The sequence below is a fragment of the Sebastes umbrosus genome, chromosome 5, assembly GCF_015220745.1.
Source record: "Sebastes umbrosus isolate fSebUmb1 chromosome 5, fSebUmb1.pri, whole genome shotgun sequence".
In the NCBI taxonomy this organism is placed as follows: domain Eukaryota; kingdom Metazoa; phylum Chordata; class Actinopteri; order Perciformes; family Sebastidae; genus Sebastes; species Sebastes umbrosus.
Window position 1 is genome coordinate 36578872 of NC_051273.1, and position 21612 is coordinate 36600483.

General features: G+C 42.1%; 2 protein-coding genes across 8 annotated transcripts in view; one reads left to right on the forward strand and one right to left on the reverse strand.

The window, feature by feature from the left end:
* The first annotated feature begins 1247 nt into the window (after positions 1–1247).
* hyi (hydroxypyruvate isomerase) lies at positions 1248–11632 on the forward strand. Its single transcript, XM_037769008.1, is given in 11 exon segments — positions 1248–1780; positions 1783–1835; positions 1837–1873; positions 1989–2036; positions 2039–2096; positions 4326–4440; positions 5394–5472; positions 6747–6796; positions 6882–6943; positions 10968–11110; positions 11194–11632. Coding segments are annotated over 11 exon segments (807 nt in total). The 5' UTR covers positions 1248–1674; the 3' UTR covers positions 11250–11632.
* Positions 11633–16970: 5338 nt separating this feature from the next.
* szt2 (SZT2 subunit of KICSTOR complex) overlaps positions 16971–21612 on the reverse strand; it is a 138319-nt gene continuing 133677 nt past the window's right edge. For 6 of the 7 annotated variants that reach the window (XM_037768963.1, XM_037768966.1, XM_037768965.1 and 3 more), the window contains 2 exons: positions 17983–18051; positions 16971–17887 (listed from right to left, as the gene is read on the reverse strand). In XM_037768963.1, coding sequence (XP_037624891.1) covers positions 17744–17887; positions 17983–18051 — 213 coding nt within the window. In that variant the 3' untranslated portion in view covers positions 16971–17743. The remainder of the gene's footprint in view (positions 17888–17982; positions 18052–21612) is intronic. The other variant, XM_037768964.1, reaches the window with a different exon arrangement.

Here is a 21612-nt window from a genome sequence, read left to right on the forward strand (position 1 = left end):
TTTATATTTATAAGTCAAGCACCTACTGGAGGAACAACAAAGCATTTCACTGCACAATGTAGAGATGTTGAGTATGTTACATTTGTTTCACAACTTGAAACATAATGACTCTAGGTAATATAAAAATATAAAACAGTTATATAATAGAATACAATAATACCACAAAGAGCAAAAGCTCACCTGAGACACAGAATAGCGTTTCATCTCATGCTGACCCCGGGCCGTCTCATTTCCTCCTGCAGTAGCTGAGACAGCCATCAGCATTTGGTAGCTATCAGTAAAACATCAGCCTGAAAAAGAGGAATCATATAACGTCCTGTCTGGGTCTGCCGACTCATTGTAGGCTTGTTAGTCTACAGACAGACGAGGGCTGGTGGTCCGCTGTTCTGTTCTCTGCCCTCACGTGGAAACCCTGCCGTCTGGCCTGCTGGCGGCCTCATTAACAAACAGGTGGGTGTCTGAGCACACACACTCCACACCAAGGGAGACGCTGATGAGACATGTGGGCAGTTTTGTCAAGAGAAATGCTCCCTGATCTAGGTAACGTGTCAGCAATTAGTACGAAGAGCACTGAAGAATGCACTATTAGACTGACTTGGTCAATCGTTGGTTATTGCTGCAACTCCTGGGCACAGTGACTTCCTGGAGTCTTTTCGTAACGAGGTTGCCAGGTTTGGTACCCATCACCAAGTGAATCACACTATATATAGCTATAGCTTGTTATGCTGCACTAAGAACTGCATTGCAATAAATCACACTATTTACACTGTTTGCATAACATTTGCTACAAACTGCAGTTTTAAATTGAAAATGAAAACTATATACTGTATAGGCTATCTGTGAACTGTTTTAACATCTCAGTGGGAACCAAAGGGCTTGAGTGCCCCTCCATGAAGTTCATTTATAAACAGGAGTTGGGATACAATAGATAGAAATCATTCTACAGTCTAAAAATGATACATGCACATGCCTGTCATAGTCTTGAAATAAGAGCACTGCAGTAATACAATATGCAGTTTCATGTATTGGAATAACTTGTACCAAAAAATTTTGCATTAAAATTAATAAACCTGTCTTTACAACAGATAGGTACAACACAAGTGGATTAATAAAGTGCCTTCTTTTCTTCTTCTTCTTCTTCTTCTTCTTATTCTTTTTCTCATGTCCTCGGACTGCTTGACCACGCCCCCAACTAATCTGACTACTCCTGGTGACTACGAGTTTCTGCGCATGCGCATTTCACAGACCAGGAAGCATGCTACAGTGACAATAACAAACCCTATCCGTGTGATCATGTCCGTGGATGTAATAAGAGTCAGGTCAGACTGCGACACATGGAACTGCTCTTGATATTTAAAGAATAAAAGTACCTTTGTAACTATTATGAATCTAGCTAACGTTAAAGAAGAACTGTTTAAAGTCCTCAGCATTAATAAACTAGCTCATCTGAACTGTTCTGGTCTGGATCTGATTCATGCTTTTACCTAAAAAATTTGAACACAGATGGCTGCATATTAATCTGATCCGAACAGATCTACACTTTGATTTTGGGGGTTTAACGTTGGCTCATGGCAGCTCTCCCCTGGTTGCTCTGGGGGTAAGTGCAGCTCACAGACTGACGTCACAGCCTGCAGCCTGCTCGTCGGGTCGTTGTCCTCTCTCCAGTAAAGCAGGATGGCTCCGCTGAAGTTCTGTGCGAACATCTCGTGGCTGTTCACGGAGCTTCCTGACTTCAGTCAGCGGATGTGTGCAGCAGCCTCGGCTGGTTTCCAGGCGGTGGAGCGGCCTGGCTCTACGACTCCGACCTGCAGGAGCTGCAGAGAGCCAGAGAGGCTTGCAGGAGTAGACCTGGTCCTCATCAACACCCCGCCAGGTAACCTACCACAACCCAGCAGCTGCTACTGACACGGTTGGTAACAATGAGAGGATGAAGATGGTGATGATGGTGATGAGTGATGATGATGATGATGATGATGAATGTGTTGCAGGAGATGTAAAGGGAGGGGATCTGGGTCTTGGAGCAGTTCCTGGAAGAGAGCAGAGTTCAGACAGGGTCTGGATCGGCTGTGAGGTATGCACAGCTCTGGACTGCAGAGGTGAGTCATCAGCTGAGTGAAGACAACTTCTATATTGTTGCTTTGGTTGTCAATTACTTTTTATTAGTTTTCTTTAAACACAGATAAAAGTATAATCTATGTGCCAACTGGACACACCACCCACACACACCACACCCACACACCACACACACACACACACAAAAAAAGAAGTTCAAATCAAACAGAGTGGCACAGGGGGAGGATCTAGATATATATACACCAGTGGTGGCTGGTGACACAAAAATTGGGTGGAGGACAGGAGGAAACCAGCCCACGGTGTCATTAATTAGATTCAACTTTATTGTCATTGACATAGTACAAGTACAAGTACAACGAATGCAGTTTTGCATCTACCAGAGTGCAAACTAGTAAAGTGCTGATAAGACAGTATATACAAATGAGGATATATAGTGTATGTACATAGGCATATACATATATACAGATTGTAATTAAAGTGATCGACATGTGTTATGTTCTGATGAATAATAGCTTAACTATAAGTTACATACTGATGGGATATTGTATAAGTTATGAGTTATATCTAAACACAGGGAGATTATGTACTTAGAACTATATGCATATGGGACTAAGTGAATAATATAGAGATGAGTATAGAGGGTAGATATGTAATAATACAGTGGAATCACAAGTTATACATATACAGGAAAGGATTGTACATATTAGAGTAAATACAAAGATCATGTAATTTCTCTTATTTTGCACTTGCACCTCCTTTTTCTGTATGAGCTCAGTGCTGCTTTATATATGTGCTCTCATGTTTCCTCATTTTTATATGTCATATAGGGGGGGGCTTACATGGGATTCGGATTTTTTTATTTTTATTCTGTAAATCTTTTAATCTGGAAAGAACTTTGCACTTAAGTTTGACAAGTGCTATACAATAATTATTATTATTATTATTATTATTATTACTAAACTAGTTGCCTAGGTACTTATCTCTACTTTCTTATGTAAACGAAAAATTAAGCAATAAAACAATGGCTTACAAGATTTCTTAAAAACAATCACTGCAGTTCAGGAGTGTCTATAAGGTGTCACTAAAAGCCTGTCTGTAACCGTGCGTACAGCAGTCCGTTGCCCACACCGGGTTCCTGTCCCGGGTGAGGGCACCGTGCGTCACCCGCATCAACGGGTGTCACCGTGCATCACCGTGCGTCACCGTGCGTCACCGTGCGTCACCGTGCGTCACCGTAGCTCCGCTGTGGTCCAGCCCGGACCGCTGACGGCGAGGCCCGAGCAGCGTGCCTCGAGTGGATCTCTCTGCATCCACTCCCCAGCAATCTCTGATTGGTTAGAGATTAATCATCTGATTTCTTCAGTCCCTACACCGATACTGGGTGTTGGGTATCGGCCGATACCAAGTCCAGAGTACCGGTGTTTAAATTAATCAGCTGAATGCCTCACTGTGTGGAAGTCATTCCTTTTTATGTGTAAGGTAACTTGACTTTAACATACTTTCTTAACTATGTAATACCAAAATGTAACAAATAAATACATATATATATATATATATATATATATATATATATATTGATTGTTATTGAAATGATAAATCGTGCAGCAGTAACTTGGTAAACAAATCTTGAAACTTAACAGGAAATTACAGTAAACCTTTTAATGCAGTCAACACAAATTGGTCAAACTTAAAACAGGAATTCCAGTATTCCAGTATATAATCTACAAGAATATAAACATAGAATTGAATTGAATAGATCGGCCCGATTGTCACTGATACCCGATCCAGCTATTTGAATCGGTATAATAATAATCGGCCCGATATCTGATATCTGATATCTGATATCTGTATCGGTGCATCCTTCAACCTCATCCCTTGGTTTTTGTTCTGATAAGCTTGTCAGCTGTGAAGCCTTATATAGACAGGTGTGTGTCTTTCCAAAGTATGTCCAATCAATTGGATTTACCACAGACGGACTCCAATCAAGATATAGAAACACATATGATCAACCAGATGATCAAGAGAAATGGGAGGCACCTGCGCTAAATTTCAAGTGCAGGGTAGACATCTATGAAAAAATACATACAGTTATTTAAAAAAAAAAAAAGTCTAAATGTTGAGACAGTTCTGTCTTCAGGGCTTTTGTGTGTTGTGATGATGAACAGTCTTTATGCAAGAGTCCATATAGTAACAAAGCAGGGTTTCACCTTTTCAACTTTGCCATTTGTGGGTATTTTCCATGTATTTGTCAGGATCCACCTGATGGCAGGGAGGGTTCCCGTGGGCTCACACAGAATGGCAGTTGCCAAGGAGATGGAGGCCATCTTTGTGCAGAACCTAAACTACGCTGCTAATATCCTCTCAAAGGTACGTGACCTTTTCTGTCCAACATAACACCAACTCCCAGCAGTGGGAATGCAGTGAAACTGGGTTTCTGCAGGAATATAGAGGGATCGTGAAAATAAAAACATTGGATATGAGATTAAAACAAATGGAAGATATTTAAATAGGATTCAACTGACATTTACAGGAGTTTGATATACTACAAGGTAGACTTATGGCGTTAATTAGTATCTAAAACCCGCGCTCGCACAGAACATACCCGCGAGCGGAAAAGCATCCTCCCGAGGGAGCATTTTTGCTCTGCGTGCAAAATAATGCAGTCCCGCGAGCGCGGGGCTGTGATGAGTCTCGCTCCATCCTCTCTACGCACTCCCTCCACCCTCTCTACGCGCTCGCTCGACGACCCTCGCTACACGCTCGCTCCATCCTCTTCTACGCGCTCGCTCGACCCTCTCTACGCGCATCGGCTCCACCCTCTCTACTCGCTCGCTCCATCCTCTCTATGCGCTCGCTCCACCCTCTCTACGCGCTTGCTATACCTTTCTACGCGCTCGGCTCGACCCTCTCTACGCGCTCAGCTCCATCCTCTCTACGTGCTCGCTCCACCTTCTCTACAGTCAATAGATCACCTCACTGTCTGTTGTTGCTGGTGAGGACGGTCAAAAATAGGCGAGACCTATGTTCTCTAGAAGAGACGCAGCTTAGACGCAGTGAGATTTGCTCTAACCTGTTAACACGGGACGCCGAAATAAAAAACAACAGGTAACGCAGCCGCCACGCGCTGCTGATGTTTCTGGTGTGTCCAGGCTTTGGAATAGCACATGAAATGTGAAAAACATTGAGCTGGATGCTGGAGCCAACAGATGCCGGCCATCTCTCAATGTTGTTCGGCGGCAGCGAGCCAACCAGCAACTGTCACCATCATGATGCTGATCAGTGTGATGAGAATGGTTGTGACTTGTCGCTGTTCCTCACAGGAAGGAATCACTGGTCTGATTGAACCCATCAACACAAGGATTACAGATCCCAGGTATTTCCTGGACTCACCTCATCAGGGTAAGACACTGTGTCCCATTGAGACAGTACCGTCAGATTTGCTGGAGAATATTTTTTCGGGCATTTCAAGTTAGTGTTACAGTTTTATTGTTATTGTGCAAAATCTCCAAATTTTGATGCATCCTAGATTTCAGATTTAGTTGAGATCGGTGGAGGTCCAGTTTAGGCCCACCAGCTGACTTTTCTGACTCTCAGTATAAACGTGCAGTGGACACGGCCAATCAAATTGTGAATGTGCAAATAAAATGTAAACTTGCCTGAATGAACTTCAGGTTTAAGACCCAGACACACCAAACCCAAATCAGAGAACTAGTGGCGACGAAGGCCGCCGGTTGCGTCGCCTCAAGTCGCCTTTGTCTTGGCCAGAAAGTTGCACTCAAACACACCACAAAGACTACAACCGACGGCCAGTTAGCACGTTTACGTTCTGCGCCTGCGTGAGATGATTAACTCTCCTCACCAGCAGGTGGCGGTAGTCTGTATTCCATCATTCAAAAAGGGAAACAGAAAGACTGAGGACTGCGGAAATACAAGCCGTTGTTACGATATGTATATGAACAAAGCGCGTTTGCCGACCATTTTCACACCACTCTCACTCACCACTTAGCTTCATTCCAGATGGTCATGTCGCTGTGAAAATATCCGTGTATTTGAACAATCAGATGAGATGAAGATTAAAAATGAGAAGAGACTTTCTGAGTTTTTCCTCTTGACTTTACTCATTGGCTTGCTTTCCTCACGTCCCATTCTCTTCTCGGGCACTGATTCGTCCAATCAGAGTGATTTCTCTCACCCGACGAGCTGCCGATTCGGATGAAAAAACTCTGGGGCCGACGTTGCAGACACACCGCAAAAACTAGGACGACAAACGCTTACCGACGGCCAGCTGTCGGCTTGGTGTGTCAGGGCCTTAAGACTTCTGTGAGCCTACATTTTATTTTGAAAATAAAATGTATTGCACTTGTAGACATTTTATTTTGAAAATAAAGTGTAGGCTTTTCTGTTAAAGAACAAGCTTAATCTTTGCACTCGCCAGTCGTGAGATTACAAGTCAACTTTTGACCTTTGTCATTTCTTTCAGTCATACTTCTGATATGACATGGAAAGCTGGCCAGTATACATATTTTGCCACCATTAAGACATTCATTGATTTTAGTGCATGGCCCATACGGCGCTTTAATCTCAAGTGAAACACTCCTTATAACACACTTCTAATGTGTTGACTACCCCGCCATGAGTTCTGTTTCAAGCTCATCCTCATGTTGTGTCTGTAGCTGCTGCAATACTGGAGAAGGTTGGAAAGCCAAACATCAAGCTGCAGATGGTGGGTGCTTTGCACATTTCATTTGAAAATAAAAGAAGAAACAAATAGAAACTCTTAACTGAACAGATGTCTGAACTGTTTTCAGGACGTCTTTCACTGGCAAATAATGGATGGAAACCTGACACAAAACATACACAAGTATTTCCCATGATCGGTGAGTAAGATATGAGAGAAAATATAGTACTGAAATCTTCAGCCTTGGTGACCAGTAACCTCGTCTCCTCCGGGCTTCATTCCTCTAGAGGCAACTCTTTCCCTTCTTCTAGTTTTTTCTTTCACTCAAACCTCTTGTTGCTTCTTTTATTCCTCATATGTTGAATGTCTGAAGAGTATAGTTGCTTACCTAATTACAAAATCAACTCAACTAAATCCCACCTGATAATGCTAAATTCCTCTTTTGAATCCCCCATTGCACCATCTCGTGTCCTGGTGACCTAAAGATATCTTGGCATTGATATTCACCCTTCATCACAGTCGGTGGTCTCAAATATTTTGAATGATATTATAAACCTGTTGAACTAGACTTGAACAGATGGAGACTGTTCATGCCTTGTGTCTCCATAATCAAGATGGGAAATCTCCCTAAAAGAAAGGTAATTTCCTCCCTGGGGAGGGGAAGCATACTAGGACATACTGTCGCTAGGGCAGGATAGGGTTGGAACAACTTATACAGTGTGCATGTTAAGTTGGAAATGCTGCATTGCCAACCTCTGAGTTGGAGATACCAACGTGGTAAAAGGTGGACTGTGAAAGTAACATGTGTTTACTGCTCCTGTTGACTATGGGTGGGCAGCAGCCATGTTTAGCTAATGTCACATTGTGAACTGGAGTTTAGAAAAACATACCTGAAAGGTAGGAAGTGACAATAAATGAAAACCATAATGTCTGGCTTATATTTGACTGCAGACTTGAAGCAGCACTAATTTATTTTTTTGGCCACTTCCTTAAAGTTTACATGGATAAAGTCATTTACACATCCAACATAAGCAACATTAGCATTAACTTGGAGTTGTGTTTGTGTCCACCTGAAGAATGTGGGTCCAATATTCTTCTTTATTTTAGCTCTGTTTTGGTCTCCACCTACTCCTCAGTGAAATATGTCTCTTTAGCTGCTAAAGGCTCCACTATGTTCACCAGCTAGCTTACTGAGCTTATTGTGATTGTCTACTGGGGCTGGTAGAGTAGTGAACAGTGGCTTTATCAGAGCAGTGGGCTACCTCCAGTTCTGCAAAGTGAAGCCAATGCAGAAGTGCCTTAAACCTGCATTCTCTCTAACAGCCAGCAGGGGGTGACTCCTCTGGTTGCAAAAAGAAGTGTGATTGTATAGAAGTCTATGAGAAAATGAGTCTACTTCTCTCTTGATTTATTACCTCAGTAAACATTGTAAATATGAATTTATGGTCTCAATCTCTAGTTTCAAGTCTTCTTCAATACAGCATGATGTTCATTTAGTAAATGATGGTCCCATTTAGAGTCAAATAGACCATAAAGCAGGGGATGCTTTAGGGCGGGGCTAACTTGTGATTGACAGGTCGGTACCATGACGTTGTCCGGTCTGGGAGTTGTCAACTTTAACCCTTTCACAGTGTGTTTTAAGTTCATGAAAGTTATTTGTAACATTTTGGTCGCCTAAAAGTATCTTAATCAGAGTTCGGTTGTGCTTAGCTCCACCCTCTCGTGTCACTTCTGGTTGCAAAAAAACAACATGGCGGCGGCCAAAATACCAAACTCATGGCTTCAAAACCGTAGTCCACAAACCAATGGGTGACGTCACATTGACTACGTCCACTTCTAATATACAACCTATGTATCAGAGTTTTATTTTCACTGAAAACAGCTGCCTGCTGCTGCTGGGTATGAGGTAGATGAGAGCTGTGAGAGTGAACCAGTACAGTAAAGTTGTGGGCCATAAAACCAAAATACTGAGCTGAAAGAGGCTAAAACGCTCTGCAGAGCTGAGAACGACTAAGGTGGTGATAATTCTCTGTGGGTTCATCACTATGAGTGAACCCTTTCTCATTTGCCCTGTAGTTATTGTTAAAAAAAAAAAAAGGTTAAAGGAATACATACACATACTTGTAAAAGGGACATACAGACGGCAGCAACAACATATATAAAACAAAAAAAAGAAGCATAAAAAGAAAAATAATAAATAAAAGTACTACCCGTTGTAATAGTGCAGTGACAAGAGATAAGTTCATATTCATATACATACATATTTTTATTTATATACATACAACCAACCTCATATATAGATATATATACATACAGTATATACATATGTCTATATCCACACGCACAAACATCCACTTAGACACATTCGCTTACACAGTTATCTATTCTATTTTACAGACAAAAAAAAGGACATATTTACATCCCTTTAGTTGACCTTTATCAACATTATTTATTTATTAATTTTGTTTAACTCCAACCCTCACCCTGACTCAAAGTATCCCACCCACGCTCAAAAATTATATTCTGTTCTTTATTTCTATTAACATCCCTCTCAAGAACCCACTGATGTTTCAAAAATATTTTGAAACGTTCAGTGTTTAATTGCTGTCTTTTTATAGCTTTAAATATAAATCCTTTCCCCATCATAATGATGATGTTGTTCAGGTCTTTTCCTTTTTCATCATCCCTTAAATCACCAAACATTATAGATAAAGGACAACTATAGAAATTTGATTTGTAGACTGAGATCCACTTTTCAACTTTAATCCAAAATAATACAACTTCCTTACAATACCAAAATAAATGAATGTCTGACTCCTCTTCCTCCTCACACAATCTACATAAGTCACATTGTTGGATGCCCCATTTTTTTTAGCATTCTCTTAGTAGGCAAGAATTTGTAGATTAGTTTTAGTTGTAAAATTCTAATGGAGACATCAAAAGAAGTTGTGTAAATACATGCATATACTTTCCTCAATGGGATACATTTGTCTAACAAATTGTTAAAATACTGACAAGTGCAGCTTTAAATCTGTTTCATACACAGCCAGAATCAAAACTCTGTGGATGTGAAAATGTGAAAAATGTGTGTGCTTTAAAGCAGCAGTGGGTAGAAATGGAGTAAATATGATAAAAAGTTATTTTTATAACTTTTTATTCTTCTGGTCAGCTCTAGCAACAATGATGATACCTTGCTTCTCATGATTCTTAAAGGTTCTCTATTCAATTCAGAGCATTTCTATTGCCTCCGCACGGATCTCAACCATGGATGTATTAAGAGAACTGGATCCAGCGTTGGAGGCGGGGCCCCGTTCATTCCTATGAAAGTTGCTCAGTGGAGCATGAAGCCTAAATGGCTCGACTTCCGTCTGGAAAAGTACCCGGATCTTGGGCACATGGAACATGCGCAGTAGCGTCCGCTAGGTCACATGACTCAGTCACGGGGTCCCAACGTCACGCTGTCGTTACGGCTTGTGCTCCAGCCTCGGTCTGGGTCTCATTCAAATGAACGGAGAAAGGGAAATAACTCTGGATTCGGCTGTTAGTGCGTTTTACAACTTTAAAAACTTTTTTTTTTAACAGACGTCTCTTTCCCAATGTAAGTCTATGGGAGTTAAAGGCGAATTTACACCAGGCAGCGGCATTTTTCTGCGGCTGGGAGGAAGAAAGTCTTTGTTACAATAGGTCAACATGTCATAGGATTCATGGGGGGGGGGGACGCTTCCGAGATGACGCTGTGGTTCGGGATGTCATTATCAGCGGTAACCGCCGTATGAGAGCAGTGCAGAGCGGCGACAATTAGCTAGCCAGTGGGGCTTAACAGAGAGACTCAAGTGCACTAAAAGGCATGCACGGCCGGACTGGCTAGTGAACAAAGCACAGAGAAACTCTGGTTAAGACTCACACAGAGGAAGAGAGACTTCATTCTCTGCTCAGGTAGACATTACTCCACTATATTTTTACATAGACAATAGTTAATTTATAAATGAATTATAGATAATGAACTAAATAAGATGTGGACTGGGTTGGATAAGAGACATGGCAAACTCACGCTGTTCAATTGGTCAAACTTTGATTTCTGGCAATGACATTATGGAACTGTGCTTGTGCCTGTTCAGCTACGAGGGATAAACAACTAGAATGATGTGAAGCAGAGTGTTGTTGCCCAGAGAGCACTGAGCTCACTGAAGCTTCTGGAGGTAATAAAGATGCAAACTTTCTCAGGTCACGTCCAGATCGCTCAGGTTCCAGGCAGGAATGAGCCCGACAGTGCCGGAGAGCTCAACTACAGCTACCTGTTCAACACGCTGGAGGAGCACGGCTACCAGGGATACATCGGCTGTGAATACAAGCCACTAGGTGAGTGCTCTTCCTGTTTGACTATTCATGGTAATTAATTAGAAAAGAAATCCATGTTTCATAATCATCTCTGTCCTCTTTAGGCTCCACCAAGGAAGGTCTGGGTTGGATGAAAGATTACTGCAGCCACAGCGAGTGATGAGCAGGAGACCAGTCACACAACTGTGGAAGTGTTCTGCTTAATACGCTTGTTATGCTTCTTCACTTCTACCGGAGTAACACTTATTTTTCTTTTTCCTTTGAACAGATTCCACAAACGGTACACCCACAATACATTTCCAATCTAAGTATATACTATGATGTAGGTACATTTCATACTGTATATTTGAAATGACTAATACCCATCTAAATGTCCTGATTAAATGACCAGTGGTTCTATTGCTCTCTGTTAACACTCTTCATTGATAACCTTCATTGGTACCCCCAACTAACATTGGGTTGGTTAATTTTTGAAGTGTACCATTTACCATGTAAAGATATCAATATTACTGTGAAAAATAAATTGTGATAATTATTTTAAAAGATGTTTGTGAATTCTCTAGAACTTGTTAATGTTCGTTCAACAAGCTGAAGTGCAGGACGAGACGTGTGTTCATGTTGGTTAGTTAGATGATGAGGAGACTTTAGCAGGAAAGCTAATGTGGCTTGTTGTTTAAAGTCAGAGGGTCTTGTGTTCAGTGGCAGACTGCAGTGCGATCTAGAGTGAAGATACTGGTATCACATGAAACTACAAAACCTAAGGAATCCATCGGTACCATGTCATGCTATTTTCAAAGGACCTCTGACCTCAAGATATGTGAATATTGGGTTCTAAGGGTACCCACGAGTCTCCCCTTTACAGACATGCCCACTTTATGATAATCACATGCAGTTTTTTTAATGCAGGAAATGTGTTATTTTTGCCTATTCTAAAAATGGTGGCATTGAATATTTCTGCATACTGGGGTCCCTAAACAGATTGGGTATGACTGTAAAGCTGAGACTCTTGTGGATCCAATGAACCCAACTGTATTCATGTGTGATGATGTTAGTCCCCATAGGAGACATTTCATTGTAGTGAGACCATTTTTCCAAAGACCAAAGAGACCAAACTTCAAAGACCTAGAGCATTCAGAGGATGGATGGATCAAACTAGAGACCTAGAGCATTCAGAGGATGGATGGATCAAACTAGAGACCTAGAGCATTCAGAGGATGGATGGATCAGACTAGAGACCTAGAGCATTCAGAGGATGATGGATCAGACTAGAGACCTAGAGCATTCAGAGGATGGATGGATCAAACTAGAGACCTAGAGCATTCAGAGGATGGATGGATCAAACGAGACCTAGAGCATTCAGAGGATGGATGGATCAGACTAGAGACCTAGAGCATTCAGAGGATGGATGGATCAAACTAGAGACCTATAGCATTCAGAGGATGGATGGATCAAACGAGACCTAGAGCATTCAGAGGATGGATGGATCAGACTAGAGACCTAGAGCATTCAGAGGACGGATGGATCAAACTAGAGACCTAGAGCATTCAGAGGATTGATGGATCAAACTAGAGACCTAGAGCATTCAGAGGATGGATGGCTTTCCTAGCTAGATGGACAATAAGGGGGTTTCTGAGACGTTTCCACAACACAAGTGCTCGCCGTCCAATCGCCGGAAAATGCAATTCTTGCAGAAATCTCCAAACGTCAAAAGTTTTTGATCCCAAATCCCAGCATGGCTTTTTCTCTGGTGTTCCTCAAGGTCTTAGTGTCTTAATGTGGTATTTTGGAGGGATTATTGATAATTTCTATCAATTCTCCAGTGGTAAAAAAAATGATCCCATCATGTTCTACGCTCTTATACACTTTCACAATTTATTTTAATGATTGAATTTTGACCTTGGCAGAGATTTTGTTTTCACCAGCGTTAGTTTGTTGGTTTGTCTGTCTGTTAGCAGGATTACTCCAAAAGTTTGCGATGGATTTGAATTAAATTTTTTGGAGGGGTGGGGTGTGGCACAATGAACAATCCATTAGATTTTGGTGGCGATTCGGATCATGATCCGGATTCAGGAATTTGTTTAAGGATTCCGATCAGCCTGAGCATTAAGAACACAGGGTATAACACATGCGCAGTGTAACTGATGACGCGTTGATGATGCGTAACCCCGCCTCCTTCTTCAAGCAGAGAGATACGTGTGTGGATGTGTGGCGAGACATCTAGGTGCGGGAGCTGCTGTCTGTCCATGGTGAGAAAGAACAAAGCGGTAGATGACGGGATGAGAGACAACGTAGTGTAATGTTATACAGACATAACAAGCTGCTGAATGAGAGAGGCATCCGCCGATATGTTACACGGAATCACACACTGTTAATAACAAGCCGACCACCTCACGGTACCGCCAGCTGGGAGCTGGGATCTGTTGTTTAAAGTCAGGCACCTTGGCGGAGGTCTGCGCTCTCCGAGTGCCTAGTCTAGTTTTGAATTTCAGACAGGGTCTATGCCATCCTAAATTTGGATACCTAACTTGGGAAATCCCTAAATTAGGACGGTTCTGTAGTAGCTAAATGTCTATCCTAAGATAAGATAGGATTCCTTCCTCAATGCAGTCAGGAAACATGTTTCTGTAATACCAAAACTCCTAAATGTCATCATGAACTGAGATAAGATCTCAGACTTGTAATGAGGCCCCAGGGCTGTATTGTTGTCAGCTGTAATGATTGGCTGTTTTCCAATTCATTTGTTGTACAGGTGTGTTTCCCTCTAATTAGAAGCAAAGACAACGCTTCCTACATATCATACTTTGTGTTCATGTAAAAACGATTCAAAACATTCTCATTCATCCTACTGCTTTATTTAGCATTTCACATACTGTATAAAGTGTTCTGTATATACATAATATACATTATACAGTTCGAGACAGTGCAGTGTTTATATTACAGTCCTAATGCTAAGGGTTTCAGTTCACATTTTGCATGATGCATATCCAGTGTTTAACATTCAAACTGAATTCTCGCAGCTTTGCTCGACATTTCTTCATTTTACATCCACAAATGAGCTTAAACGTTCCGTTTCCTTCCAATAAAAATGTGTAGAAACCTAAGGCTGCTGAGTATGTCTCTAATGAAGGTATTGCCGTGGATATCAAGCCTTCGTGTTTGTTGTATCAGGCTGGCTTCGTGCCCTCTTTAGAATTGAGGTATGATTACCAGCCGCACTGTTTCAGAATATACAACACAAGTCACACTCATCACCCTGAACATGCTTTGGAAACACTCGGCTCTGATGACACATGGCGTGCTATTATGCAAATCATCGACGTTAATATGACCCATTTTCTTCCTTATGAAAGGCAATTTCTGTCACATTTCCCCCAAACTGACTCAGGCACTTTCACGGCATAACATCAGGAGCGTTTCCAAAGATCTTCTATGCAGAGCTGATGGAACAACAACAGTATCACTTCATAGGTTTGGGAATAAAAAAAAAAGGAAGGAAAAAATAGACAGAGAAAGGCACTTCAGGGCACCAGATATGGCAGTGGTGTTCAAGTGGGTAACAGGTTTGACACTTTTGAAAATGGAACATAAAAGCGTTCCCACTGTGCACACTGACGTCCCAGCTGTCTCTCACTCATACAAAACACTGATGTGGTATGAAGAGCTAGCAAAATGCTATCAGAAGGCACAAGATCAAAGATAATGCAGACCTATTAATGAAGCTGTGGAGTATGAAACTTGTGCAGTTATATAGCCAGACGTGTTGACTTCAGCGTTCCATTTCAGCATGAAGCATCAGATTCAGTAAATCTAAACTGCTGACATACATTAAGGGTATTTCTGTCTCCGATGAGGACACAGAAATACAGCAGTGTCTTCTCCACTTGTAAAAACCAGAATGTTTCCTTCACCGTTATGTCATCAGTATATGTGTCAGTACTCCAGGACCCTCTTCCAGATCCCGATCCACCAGCCTGGAAGCATTTTGCTTCAGAGATGGACACATCTCATCTACTTTCCACTTTTAGAATCAGTAAAAGGCTACAAACAGACCTGTTCCCTGGAAACCCCGAGGACCCGACCCAACAGGGTGTCAGGTCCAAATCAAACTGCTACAAGTCTCTGACCTGCGTCGCCTCTACTTTTTCAAGTTGGTAACAACTCTGTTTTCCTCAACATTTTCATCGTACTAGGGCAGCTTGGCGGAGGTCCGCGCTCTCAGTGCGCCATTCTAGTTTGAGCATATTGTTTTATGCTAAATGCAGTACCTGTGAGGGTTTCTGGACAATATCTGTCATTGTTTTGTGTTGTTAGTCATGTGATTATTCGTGATTAAATATTTGAATCAATTGACAGCCCTAATAAAAACAAAATGTCTACCCAGCTTTATGTAGCAGCTCTGCTAATCTTCCTTGAGGATTTATATTATATTTCATAAATGTGAATACATTTCTTCTGACGTTAGCAGAGGTGCTGTGCCACTGCTAGAACACACTGTTAAACCCACTTCATACATTGCAGTTTTTCCCCAAGTTAGCTTGGCTCAGAAACTACACTAAATGCAGTTGTGTACAGATTTTGCACTCCATATGTGCACAGTGAAAAATGACACAATGTTGAGAGAATCATTAAACTGCTCGAATAATGTGATATACTTTCTTTTTAACAAAGCGTACCCATACAGTAGCTCGTGGTATTATTCATGCTGCAGCTGCGCACCTGGAGGATTTAAAGGTTTATCCACTGTGAGGCGGATCAGAGAGGGATCATCATTGGCTGACACTGGAATATGTTCACATATTCAAATGTATCATGAATATAAATTAAAGGTCCAGTGTGTAGGATTGAGGGGGATCTATTAGCAGAAATGGAATTTAATATTAACAGCTATGTCTTCAATAGTGTATAATCACCTGAAACGTGAGTCGTGTTTCGTTAGATTAGAATGAGCCCTTCAAATCTACATAGTAGGGATGTTAATAATTAACCATTTAACTGTTAACTGACATTAAGCATTTTAACCGATTAATGCTATTGGTTAAAACGGTTAAAAGAAATATTAATAATTAACTCAAAAGCTGAGCGGCTCAGAGGAGCGGCTCGTCTCTTTAAGGAGAAAAGCTGGTCCACCTTAACGGCCCACCTTAAGAGGCGGAGCCGGAGTTGCAGGATACAGGAAGTTGGCTCCGGTCTCCGGCTCGCTTGAGCGGAGAGGAGGAGTTGTAGTTTCATAGCATTTATTCACCGACAAATAAACTGTACACACACTGCTACACCTACGATCACAGCTAGAACGCCACCAACAACCTCACACTCACCGCCAACACACACACACGGTCTGTTGGAAACTCTTTAAAGTTACGCAGACTACGTGTGGCGGCGGCGAGCACGAAGCCTCCGGCAATGCTAGAGCTGCTAACGTAGCACAAATACACACACTGTTTGTTGGTCACTCACTAAAGTTATGCTTGGCAGACACACAGCTGACAACCTGCTAAACTAAACTAAATGTGCGGTGGAGACTTTTACTGGGAAAGTGGCTGCATGTCCGCGACACTACACGCAGCATCGTAGCTGCTAAGTTAACGCTCCAGGACGGTGAACTGGAGACTCCCGTCAACCAATATCTGTTGTGCTCCTGCAGCTGGTACGAGGCACAAATGTTGTCGGTTAACGGTTAATAATCGGTTAACGAGGGTCGGTTATCGGTTAAGAACATTTTTCAAAATGAGCATCCCTACTACATAGGGAGAGGGTCCTCTTCACGGAGTCCACCATGTTGCTCCTACATGTTTCTACAGTAGCCCAGAACGGACAAACTAAACACTGGCTCTAGAGAGAGCCTTTCACATTTTATGTTGCCTGGAGAACACCGTAGTTCAACGACACGCCTGTGAAACGGCGGTAACGTGAGACGCAGATTGCTAAACCGTGGTACCGCCAGCCGCTGTCTGACTTCCGTTGCTCCTAAAGTAGAGTTATTATGGTAAGGATGGCCTCTGAGCGAGGCGAACGGCGTTACCACGGTTTTGCATTGGTTACCGCAGTCTTGCAAAGTGAGTGGAGGGGTACTGTACACCACTCTCTGCACCACTAGATGCCGCCAAATCCTACACACTGCCACACATATACTTCCACCATCCGACCATGTGGACCTGTAATGTTAATTTCTCCGCAGGAATACAGGATATATGGGGTGGTTATCATGCACACATGAATGCGTAGTTAAAAGCAAGTATATCACAGGATTTAGGCTGATACTGCACTAGCTAATGGAGGTTTTCTACATACTGCCATTTACATTTTAATCAGATTTTTCCTGACTGGTTTGGGGCTGATTTGGGGTGTGTTTGGGTTTCTGTCACGTCCATTGAGGTTTGAGTGCATCCTGTGCACTAACAGGGCATTGCATAAACAGTAAATGTCCAGCATGCTTTTCTTAATGCTGCTGCATGATAGCAAGGTAGAACTGAGCTCAATACCGCGGTGAGTGGGTTAGGCTGCTGGGAGAGCATACTGGCTAGAGGTTTTCCCCAAATAAGCTCATTGGAAAAACTTCTTGTCCTCTGTTTTCCTCTACTGCTGCCTCCTGTTTCCACGTGTCAATCGTGATCATATATGGGATATGAGTTGATGTAAGTCCAGCACTGATCAGCTCTATAACAGTCCTGTCCAGAGGTTGTAGCAGGCGGTGTTGATGACAGACTCCAGGTGATGATACATGGAGACCAGCTGGGGAGGAGGGCTGCTGCTGGCCTGCTGCGGTGACGGCAGCGGCTCCCGAAACACAACCTTTAGGCTCTGTAGGAGGAAGAAAATGGAAAAGAAACATTGCTGAGATGTTTACACAACTATAGTATAATAATAAGAGAAGTCATATCGGTATAATAACTCACTGTTTTCCCAGCTTGGGCGTCCAGAAAGACCAAAACAAAGCAGTCAGTGAACTTCTGGTTCAGAACAGCCTGAAACCGAGATGATAGAGATTAGATGGACATTTCAGAGTAAAGCTTTACTTACAAGGATTCTTCCTTTTGATCTTCTTCATGATGTTAAACACAAAGGAAACATTTATTTTGGTGATAATGAAAAGGTCAAATGTTAAAATACTGACAGTTGGTAATGGTGTGGACCAAACAATAGCAAAATGTGCACAGCTTCTGACTCAACATGAAGTTTCTCCCCTAAATTCCTATTTGAAAGGTTCCTTTTACTCAATACTAAAATGTTCCTCAACACAGGAACAATGGGGTCTCCTGGATAATTAAAGTACTGTTAACTGTAAGGTTATGTCATGTCCATTGATTACTTAATAATAGTTATAGGGTAAAGGACTTTACACACCGGGGGCGTTTTTTTTTTTTGTGCGATTAATTTACGCGTCTTAAACTGTTGTCATGAATACTTTCACCCAGAACGCAAATATTACGGATAAAGTGACATACTTTTTCTGGAACATGGTTGATTTTCTTCATAGCTTTCGCACCGCGAAACAAAGGCATCAAGCAATCACGTTGTGCGGAATGGGTTGACTGCCCACTTTTTCAACAGCTCCGGTTCCAGAAGTGAATTTCCCATTCATTCACTCCATTGACGTTTCAGAAAATCCTTATGTGAAGAGTTTTAAGCATAGAATCAAGCCAACCAGCTACGAGATGAATCGTGACGATAACACATTTAATTCGGAGCAACAAAAGAAATTGAAAAGGAAAAAAGGCAAAGGTACAAGACTGTGTACGCAATTATTTTAAGAGTGAAGGAACTACTCATCCAATAAACAATTGCAAATGGCGACTCACCGCTTCTGAAAACTTTTAAACTAACCATTGTCGATCTAAAATGAAGACAGATTCAGCAACTGCATGCCTTATTTCTCGTCTCAAATGTTTTCAAAAACACATTTTGGTGAACTATTTCCAATCGAGCCGCCACGTTAGTGCGGTTTGAAATCCGGGAGCAGACCACGTAGCCAAAGAATGTATATTATCAAGAAGTGAAAGTCAATTGATCGTTCCATTGCAACATCAGCGCCCAGCAGCAGAGCTACGCCTCCACCATTTTGGACTGAAAGCAACTACTGGACGCCAGTAAAACGTCCGCCTACAAAATGCCGTACAAAAGTAAAACTAAATTATTTCTATTCAGTTGTCATAATTTTAATGTCTCTACCGAAATGGCCTGTGTTGAACAATAGTTAGAAAAATCCAGCACACAGATTTTGAGAGCAATCTCAAACATTTTCATGTCAAGGATCCAAAATGGAGTCCAATAGACCACAGACCATGGATGTAGAAGAGGGTCCAATAGATCACAGACCATGGATGTAGAAGAGGGTCCAATAGACCACAGACCATGAATGTAGAAGAGGGTCCAATAGACCACAGACCATGGATGTAGAAGAAGGTAAAATAGACCACAGACCATGGATGTAGAAGAGGGTCCAATAGACCACAGACCATGGATGTAGAAGAGGGTCCAATAGACCACGGACCATGGATGTAGAAGAGGGTCCAATAGACCACGGACCATGGATGTAGAAGAAGGTAAAATAGACCACAGACCATGGATGTAGAAGAGGGTCCAATAGACCACAGACCATGGATGTAGAAGAAGGTAAAATAGACCACGGACCATGGATGTAGAAGAAGGTAAAATAGACCACAGACCATGGATGTAGAAGAAGGTAAAATAGACCACAGACCATGGATGTAGAAGAGGTTGTGTCCTGTGCTTTTGCCCTGCATGTTAATAAATATCCTACAACTACATTACATTCTGTTTGTATCATGCTACTAGCAACACTTAAATGAGGGCTATTTAAGTGTTTGTACTCGTGATTTACCCCGAAAAAATTATCCACTGATTTACAGACATCTCTTTATACATCCATAGCTATGGCCTCATTGGCATTTTCAGTCCAAACTGGCGGCAGCGCTACTGCAGCACCATCTAGGGTGTGTTGTCAAAAAAGCACCAGAGTTTCGTCTCTTTGCTTCGATACTCTTGACGGAGCAGCACGTACCCTCATTAGCCATTCGCGGGTGCGGTACAGTCGTTTCCATGGTAACAGCGAGCTCCACTAATCAGAGACGTAGCTGTTACACTGAGGATTGTGGGTACTGTTGTACTTTTCCATGACATCGAGAATAAAACGTGTTTTTTAAAAACAAGGTTATATCATATGGACTTGTGGCTTCTATACAGTCTCACAGCTTGTGGTAAGTCTATCTTGGATCGTTATGACATTATTGGTAGTAACTAAAGTCCTTGAATTAGAATATGAATGGGATTTTATGGAGACAAAAGTCTGCCTGAAGGAGCAGAAAGAGCACATTCAGATTTATAAAGCACAACAGTGTAGTGATGTAAAATACAAGTGATTTGATTGGCACAAAATACGACACTACCCATGAGTGTCATCTGTCGTTGCTATGGAGAGACTCAAGCCAGAGCTATTAAATCAGAGTTCTTGTGCACAAAGCCTTGTCGTTGTCGTCAGGAACAAACTCTTCCCTATCCAGAATGGATCAGTAAACAATCATTGCATATGAACCAGTTACAACAACGTATAAAAAAACCTCCATTTGTCAAAAAAAGATGCAGCTAATAAAATAGAAAAGAGGGAAAGGACAGAAGTGAGAGGTAAGGCTGTGGTCACAGTCTCTAGAAATTAGGCCCATTCTTTTGATCTCCTGCTTTCTCATTTTCATAAACTCTGAAGGATCCCATAATTATCCCCCTCAAGAAAAATTTAAAAATAATCCCTCGACAGTCCTTTTCTACATTTAAACACTGAGCTCTTTCAGTCTCAAAGTGACTCTACTCTTTCAATAAAATGACTGATCCCATGTTTTACATCATGTATAGAAGCCAGATAAATGCTGAGGCTGACTTGGTGAGTTACAATTTGCAGATGTAACATATTACCTCTTGCATGTTACATTAAATACACAATTTCAGCTTTAAAGAGACTGTTTGTAAGTTCTAACTTACAAACAGTCTTAATAAATCATTGCGGGTCTGTGTCCCATGCGCGCTCGCGTGTGGCTACGCTCAGAGACTCAGACTCCAACACAAACTACACGGAAGCACCAAAACCATAAAAATTCTATCTAGTGAAGCCCGTCTATTAAACAGTGTTAACTCTTACTGTTCAGCCTCCCGACCGCAGTTAGAAGACACAGGGAGACTAGCTTTGGTCTCCAGGACCGGAGTCTCTGCTGTACTCTGCTCCTCTGCTTGCCTTCACTCACACACAGCGCTCATTCTCACTCGCTCTCTGGCTCCACCTCTCACGTGCATGCGCACACACTCCACACTGCAGAAGAGTTAGTTTAGCTCTGAGAATATCTAGTGAATGTACATTGGACGTTTGTGCAGAAATAACTGCTGCAGCTCCTCCAGACCAACAGAGGTTTCCCGTGTCGTTTCCTGCTGCTGAGTGAATAGACGGGGCTCTGGAGCGAGTAACGTTATCGTCTCCGACCAAAACTCCGGTGTCTCCCCTGTTCCTTCCGACCGCGTCG